General features: G+C 50.5%; 1 protein-coding gene across 4 annotated transcripts; it reads left to right on the forward strand.

The window, feature by feature from the left end:
• The first annotated feature begins 365 nt into the window (after positions 1–365).
• Positions 366–7,692, forward strand: LAIR1 (leukocyte associated immunoglobulin like receptor 1). 4 transcript variants are annotated; one of them, XM_077915343.1, is made up of 9 exons: positions 367–520; positions 879–914; positions 2,635–2,916; positions 5,649–5,687; positions 5,941–6,051; positions 6,126–6,168; positions 6,255–6,292; positions 6,464–6,516; positions 7,009–7,692. In XM_077915343.1, exons 1-9 carry the CDS (start codon positions 487–489, stop codon positions 7,153–7,155), a joined length of 783 nt encoding a protein of 260 aa, XP_077771469.1. In that variant the 5' UTR covers positions 367–486; the 3' UTR covers positions 7,156–7,692. The 4 variants fall into 4 exon arrangements, with proteins under 4 accessions (XP_077771481.1, XP_077771469.1, XP_077771470.1 ...); XM_077915355.1 differs by lacking the exon at positions 5,941–6,051 and having other exon boundaries at positions 366–520; XM_077915344.1 differs by lacking the exon at positions 879–914 and having other exon boundaries at positions 377–520.
• The last annotated feature ends 457 nt before the right edge of the window (positions 7,693–8,149 follow it).

An 8,149-nucleotide genomic window follows, 5' to 3' on the forward strand; every position in this document is an offset into this window, starting at 1 on the left:
TAAAGTTCTCAACATGTGACTGAGAATTTAACGAATATTATGATAGTCAATGCTGGGAGGAAGATTCTAGGCTTCCCATTTCAAATATGAGGAAATGTTGGTGTAAAGTGGCATAATGTCTTGCCCAAGAACAGATGGTCTTTTTTTGGAGCTGGGACAGATATTCAAGTCACTTTCTTGTACACAGCCATGTCCTGCCTGGTCCCTGAGGTTGAAAATTAGGTTTTCCCCTCAGGGGTTCATCTGGGGGTGAGTTCAGCCTCATCCAAGCATGAAGGAAGAGGCATCTTTTGGAGGCCAAAACCCTCGCTCTGTCTCATAGTGGGACAAGTGGGAAGGACAGGGGAACATGCTTCCTCTTTGTGGGGGACTGCTGATGTAGAAACTCCATAACATGCCTCAGCTGACACATCCTGTCCCCGTGTCGGCTGCAGGCTCTATCCTACCCAGTGGCTCCAGGACGGTGCAGGCTGCAGGGATCTCGGCATGTTTCCCCATGTGACCACCTTCCTGGCCCTCAGTGAGTCCTGAAATGGAAATAAAGGGTTAGGGGGACAGCGTGAGTGGGCAGAAGATTTGGGGAGGGGGCCTGCTTCCCTTCCCAGTCCTGCCCCCAGTCCAGAAGACTCCAGGATCCTGGGGGAGTGAAGTAGGTCAACACCCTACCTCCTGCCCCAGACAACCTAGGTCAGACCATGTGGGTTCAGTTCTAGAACAGAGATTAATTCAGACTCCAGAGGGGCTGGGGGAGAGAAGCACCTATTTGGAAGAGGGGGCCGGGGGCTTGTCTTGAGACTATTTCAGAGCAAGAAGATGGACTGGGGTGGCCCCTGATGGAACTGGGAGTGGTCTCTCTCTCACCAGATCCTCTCTTTCAGCGCTCTGCCTGGGTGGAGGGCTCCACGCACAGCAGGGTGAGTCTCCTCCTCATCCTCTTTGCATCCCAAAGGCAGCTCTGGACAGGATGGTGCTGACCCTGGGAGGGCCTGGGAGGAGGCCCTGAAATTTGCCCCAAATTGCAAACAATCGCCAATGTATGACCCTTGCAAACTCTCTCCCTATTCCCCACCTGTGCTTCCGACAGCCACCCCCCTAAACAATTAGAACTGTGCAGGACCAGGCTGAGCCCAGGGCTCTCCCACACAAGCCCAGACCCCCCTCTCAGCATCCCCTTGGCAGAGAGCAGAGTCGTCAAGTGCCAAGTCCCAGACACCATCCTTGATCCCAACTTCATCCTCGATACAAAACACATCACCAGTGACTTGATTTTTCGAGGATAATTTTAAAATTTCACTCACATTTTTGGAATTTATTTTTCATATTTTTTTCTATTTGGGGCAAAATATTAGATTTTTAGAGTCCTTTCATCATCTCTGCTCAGATCAAATAAGACCCACGAACTGCTCTTTGGTCTAGATCTGTCCATCCTCACACTGTCCAGCTCACTTACCTCCAGATACCTCATCTTTCTTTCTCAAAAAACACCATTTCCCCTTCAACTCTGGACCTCCTCACACACTGATTTTTTTTAGGTCAAATGCCCTGGCTGCTGCTCTCTACTCAGTGTGCGTGCTTCACACTGGACACTCTGCTCTTAGCTCAGATGCCTCGTCCTTCCAACCTCCCCAAGAGGACCCCTCAATTCCCGTACTCACCCCCAGGGCATGCATCACAGTCTGCATCTGTGGACTCAGACAAGTATTTGATGAGTGTCTGTCCTCCCTCAATACTCTCAGCCCCGAGAAGGCAGGGATCATGAGTGTGTTTCTCATGTTTGTAGAACCAGTGGCACATGGAGAGCATCTGTACATGGATACATAGATGCTAAAATACAGTAGAAGGAAGGAAGGAAGGAAGGAAGGAAGGAAGGAAGGAAGGAAGGAAGGAAGGAAGGAAGGAGAAAGAAAGAAGAAAGAAGAAAAGAAAGAAAGAAAGAAAGAAAGAAAGAAAGAAAGAAAGAAAGAAAGAAAGAAAGAAAGAAAGAGAGTAGGCAGACAAATGAGCAAAGAATCTCTCTCAGCTCCTGCCTCCTGAGGGATTTTTTTTATTTCTTTTTATTGGAGTTCAATTTGCCAACATATAGCATAACACCTGAGGGATTTTGTAACTTTGATGCTGCCTTCCTGTTTTCAGGACTACAAAACCCCTCTTCCTCCACTGCCAGCCTAGCTGAGGCAGACGGGGGTTTTTAGGAGCGTTACAAACAAGGAAGTAGAAATAAGGCTGAAATGAAAGTAGAAAAGACAGAGCAAACCCAGAGATGGGTGCTCCACAGAAGACTTGCATTGCAGACAGGAATCCTCATCCACTGAGGTCTGTGGGACCAGGTGAACTGGTGTCCCAGCACACCCCGCACTGGACTTCAGCTGGTGCTTCGCAGATTGCGCCCCCTAGCTGAGGCTAGCCCGTCCGGAGCCATTCCTACAACTCCAGACTCCTGCTTACCTTGTTCCCACAAATGGCCTGTCATCTTCATCCACTGTTTCTGTCCCAGCCCACCCCACCCCCCATCAGCCCCAGAAAGTGGCCATGGGTAGGAGCCGTCTGTATGTATGACCTCCCTCCCACCTCCCAGGACAGGACAGGCTGTCTCCTCAGAACGGACCCCAAGAACCTGCTCTGCTTCCCTCCTAGGGGTCCTGCCCAGCCCCTCCATCTGGGCCCAGCCGAGCTCTGAGATTCCCCGGGGGCAGCCGGTGACCATCGTGTGTCAGGGCCCTGCTGGGGCTGAGACATTCCGCCTGGAGAAGGAGGGAAGTGCTCTACATAAAGATGTGAGGAACCCACAACATGAGACGCAGGCCAGATTCCCCATCCCTGCGGTGGGTGAAGACACTGCCCGGCGCTATCGCTGCCTCTATAATAAAGACGGCACCTGGTCTGACCGCAGCAAGGAACTGCAGCTGGTGGTGACAGGTGAGGACATCTCACCTCTGCCCTCAGATTTCTCTGGGCCTGAGTGATGGCCGATGTGGCCTTCGGATGGGTGCTCAGGGTACAGAGAGGCCAGGAGTGGGATAGACCCTGGGGGTGTCCACCTAGCATCGGTCCTTCTGCCCTGGTCACAGAGGACCCCCCGCAACACACACACACATCTATTCTTCAGCTGGTGAGTAACAATGCTTGGGGACATTGCTGGGGGGGTGCTCTATGCTGGCAATCGGGCTGCAGGCCCAGCCTCCACCCCCCTAGGCTTGGGTTAGGGACTGGTGAGACCACAGTGAGGGGCTGCCACCTGCAGGGCACCACTAACTGGTTGAACTACTTGTGCCAAGTGCTGTGAAAGCAGTCAATGCTAGTAGCACAGGATGTGGGAGGCACTCTCCGACCTCTGAGAGCTCCCCCCCCAACTCCTCTAATGTGCAAAGCCTTGCAGGTTTCATGCCCAAAGGCACAAAGCTCTGAAGGGGTGGAACCAGCCCAAGGGGGGGAGGGGCAGACCTCAGGTGGTGGCCACCCCCTTGTGGGCAGGGTCCTACTCTTGGCAGCTCTGCAAGGAACCTGGGTGTAGAGGCACAGAGAAACTAACAGCTCATCTTCCAAACTCAGACTCTGCGGGAGAGACCAGGGCTCTTGATGGTTATGTCCCCACAGTGGCATTAGGTCAGGTAGAGGAAGAGAGAGCCCCTCTAGGAGAACCCTGAACCCGATGGGTGGGGTGTGCACAGCCTAACCCGCTGCCTCATCTATTGCTGTGCAGACTGAAGGTCGGAGCAGAAGCTCCACAGCTCCTGCAGGGATTGAGATTCCAGCCCTGCCTTGGGACTCTATATCCGGTGGTGAATCACCAAAACCACACCTGGCCCAATTTCCTTATGCGCCAAAGGGGCAGTAAGTGTACTGACCCTGGAGCCCTGTTTCAGGGATATAGGGGTTGGTTTACCCAGGGCATGGCACTCAGGTCTGCTGAATGGGATAGCATGAAGACATGCTGGTCTTACTAATGTGAAGGAATGGTTTTCTTCTTTTTTAAGATTTTTAATTTATTTATTCAGAGAGAGAGAGAGAGGCAGAGACACAGGCAGAGGGAGAAGCAGGCTCCATGCAGGGAGCCCGATGTGGGACTTGATCTCGGTCTCTAGGATCACACCCTGGGCTGCAGGTGGTGCTAAACCGCTGCGCCACCGGGGCTGCCCAGGGTTTTCTTCTCACTTCCTTGTAGGCACCAGACACCCACCTGCTGAACGCTGGCTCTATTTGGGGAAATAAGGGAAAGGGTCCCTGTGGTCCGAAATTTTAATGGGAAAATTAACTAGAATGAGAACTAGAAATGTTTATATATATATGTATATATATATAAAACTTTATATATATAATTTAAATAGAATGTATCTATATAGTTAACCCATATAAACATTAACTTACAATATAAAATTTCAGATCTATAATTTAAATGTATTAGAATGTATGTTTACATTATGTATTAAATATACAAGTAATATAATTAATGTAAGAAAATACATTAATATATTATTACATATGAATATACTGTGCAGTGTTACATATTATATAATGTCATACATTATATTCTATGTCATGGATTGCTATCATTTATACATGTAAATGTCAATAGAAATACGTACCTTATAATAGTAAATATGTATGATTGAGATATAATTGAGATATATAGTTTATACATTAAAATGATTTTACATTTTATATAATTAAAATTATCTAAATTAAATTATACATATATAAGTTAAAACACAAAATTTATTTTTAAAAGATTTTTTATTTAGTTATTTATTCAGAGATAGAGGCAGAGACACAGGCAGAGGGAGAAGCAGGCTCCATGCAGGGAACCGGATGCGGGACTCGATCCCGGGATTCCAGGATCACACCCTGGGCGGAAGGCAGGCGTTAAACCACTGAGCCACCCAGGGATCCCCTAAAACACTAGATTTAAAATGTATATTTATATTTATTATATATGACAGCAGGTAGGGTCCTGCACCATGCATCAAGGACAAGGCATTGAGGGGGGACATTGAGGACTCAGCCTCTAAGGCAGCGGGAGGGAGGGAGCACCGTCCAGAAGAGGCGACATGGGGGCTCAACCCTGTGCACTCTGAGGAGCCCAGCAGCACCTCGGTTTGGCTACGAGTGAAATGGATGAGTGGTGCGTGCGCAGAGTCCAGGGCCATGCTGGTGCGGAATGATTGGCATCAGGCCACAGGAGGACGTGGAGTCTCGGCCTGTTGCTCACAGAAGGGGGGCTGTGAGAAACAGAAAGAGTTCCACCCCCTCCATGGGGGCTGCTGTGAGAAACAGGAGTCTCAGCAATGGGGATGTTTGCACGTGGGATGGGCATCCAGAAGCAAGCAACCGAGGGGAGAGTGGAGGGCAGGACCATCCCACACATCCCGCCAGAAGTCATTAGCCCAGTTGTGGCCACTGAGCTCAGGAAAAGTGGCCAGCACAGCTGAAGATCTCACTTTTAAATGTATTTAATTTAAATTTCAATGGAAGTAGTCCGGTGAGGTTATCATACGACAGCACGATGTAGAGCATGTCCATCCTCGTACAAAGTTCCATGGGTCTGTTCTAGAGGAGCCCCCCTTTGGGGTGCTGGCTTGGGAAGACTCAGCCTTCTCTGTCCAGCTCAGGCCTCTGACCTTCTGACTGTGTGCTTCATTACTCCTTCCTAGAAGTCTCACCGGTGCCCTGGGACGACAGTAGCAGTCTCGGTGAGTGAGTGTGCTCCTTGGGGAAGGGGAAGGAATGGACTCTGGTGTTGGTCATCGTCCAGCTCTGCCAGTGCCCCCGGGACAGAGGACTTCAGCACTCAGGACCCTGGTTTTGGAATAATGCTTCTCATGTCATAAGACTATTATGCACTTCAGAGATTTTATACCTAGGTGTGTACATGCCCGGTAATGCAGTAGGTGGTCAATAAATGCACGTCCTGATAATCTGGTTCCATCTTCCCTGTTCCCCCAGGCCTGTCAACAGAGCATGTTTATATTCTTATTGGGGTCTCTGTGGCCTTGTTCCTTTGTGTCCTCCTGCTGGCCCACATCTTCATCCGTCGTCAGCAACAGAAAAAACACAGTAGGTCTCGGGGGAGGGTCGGGGTGTTGGGAAGAAGACCTTTCTTTTTAATTCATATCCCTGATTGTCCTCAGGGCCCTCCAGCAGCAAAGGTGAGGAGCAGAGGACCCAGGAGAGGTAAGGTCCCCGAGACTGACCCCGGACCTTCTCCCAGTCCTCTGCCTCCACGCGGGCCCCCAGGACTCACTGTTCTTTCCCTCCAGGGTCAGCCCGGCTGTTGACATCCGAGAGAGGACACCAGGTGAAAGGCCAGGGAGGAGGGACAGGCCTGGGAGAGGGGAATGTTTGGAAACATTCTAGGATGTTCCAGATGGAGTACAATAGTGAAAGCTGAAGCTGTGAATTTTTGGGCAAATTTGCCTTCCGAGACCCACCCCAGAGACCTGACCCCTTGTCTCTCTCTCCCCTCCAGATCTGGCTACAATCAGCAGACTTCCTGAGAGGGACAGGGAAGGGAGCATCTCCGTAAGTCCTTGTGTGCATTATCCATTGCCGCATGATAAATGAGGCTTAACAAAGTTATCTCCATTTGTTTGCTCAGCAATTTGGAACCAGGTTAGCGGGGTAGTTCTGGCTCAGGGTCTTTTTGGAGGTGGCTGTGAAGATGTGGACCAGGGCCGCATCAGCTCACCTAGGGCTGGAAGATCCACTTCCAGTATGGCACCCCTGACTGACTGGCAGGGCCCTCCGTTCCCCCCCGACTGGGGCTTCTCCATGGCAGCTCCCCAGAGAGAGGTCACAGAGAGGGAGGGGCCGAAGCCACATTATCTTTTGTGGCATGCCCTCATTCTGCCATAGCCTACTGGTCACACAGTCTAGCCCTGATCCTAAGTGGGAAGGAGCTAAACAGGGGTGATCCCAGGAGGTGGGATCATGGGGGTCACATGGAGGCTGGCTACTAGTTAGTCTTCCCTTCCCACAGTCCCCTACCTTCTCACCTGGGTCTCTCTCTCTCAGACCCCTACTGCAGGAGGCCCCCAGGACGTGACATATGCTCAGCTGGACCACCACATCCTCACACAGAGGACAGCTCCAGCCACATCCCCACAGTCTGTGGAGCCCATGGCTGAGTCCAGTACATATGCAGCCCTTGCCAGACACTGACTCCATGCCCACCTCGCCTCTGCTCCTAGACGCATGGGGCGTCATTCCTGCAAAAACATGAAGTGGCCATTTGGAGGACTTCCCAATGGAATCATCCCTTTCTGGAAAGCCATACAGTCAGAGATCCTGGAGGCAAGGCCAGTGTCAGGAGGCTTCTAGTCAACATTTAGAAGATTCATTAACCATGTGGTCCCTCCTGACATCAACTAGATCCTTGGAGAGAGCCTGTAGCATTTATTTCCAAAGACCCAGCTACAGATTCCTAGTAGTTTCCAGAGACCCAGCTATAGTCACTTGGCTGTTTCCAGAGACCCAGCTATGGTCTTGCAGTCCCACAGATGATTCCAGTTGTGTCCTGTGTATCCCCAACTGCCCCTAGAGGCTCCATTTTAATTGTCCACTCAGCTGGCTCTAAAGACTTTCCAGAGTTTGGTAGTTGATCTTGAACTGGGACTATACTTGCGCAGCTAATATCTGAGACACTGTTTCCTGCACTATGCTTCTCTTTGTTCATCAATAAAAGTTTTCACAGGCCCACTCTGCAGCAGTCCTGCGCAAGGAACCAGAGTACACAGGTAACTCGGTCCCAGTCTCTGCTCAGAGTTTTGAGCAGAAAACAAGACAAAGAATGCATCAGTGTTTTCTGGACGAGTGTCCTAGGGATGAATGAGGGAGATGTCTGAGGGGACGTGTGCCTGAGTAAAAGCGCAGATGATACAGCCCCACACATGCCCACAAATGCATGCATGCACTCACATACACACAGACACACACCCCTGCACATGCACATGCCCACCAATGTACACACAGACACACCTACACAGGCACATGTTCACAAATGTACCCGTGCACACATATACACACAGATACCCCCCATGCCCACAAATACACCCATGCAATGTACCCACAGACACATACACCTGCACATATGCCCATGCCCACAAATGTACCCATGCACACACTGTCCACACAGACACACATCTGCACATATGCA

The sequence above is a fragment of the Canis aureus genome, chromosome 1 (assembly GCF_053574225.1).
Source record: "Canis aureus isolate CA01 chromosome 1, VMU_Caureus_v.1.0, whole genome shotgun sequence".
In the NCBI taxonomy this organism is placed as follows: domain Eukaryota; kingdom Metazoa; phylum Chordata; class Mammalia; order Carnivora; family Canidae; genus Canis; species Canis aureus.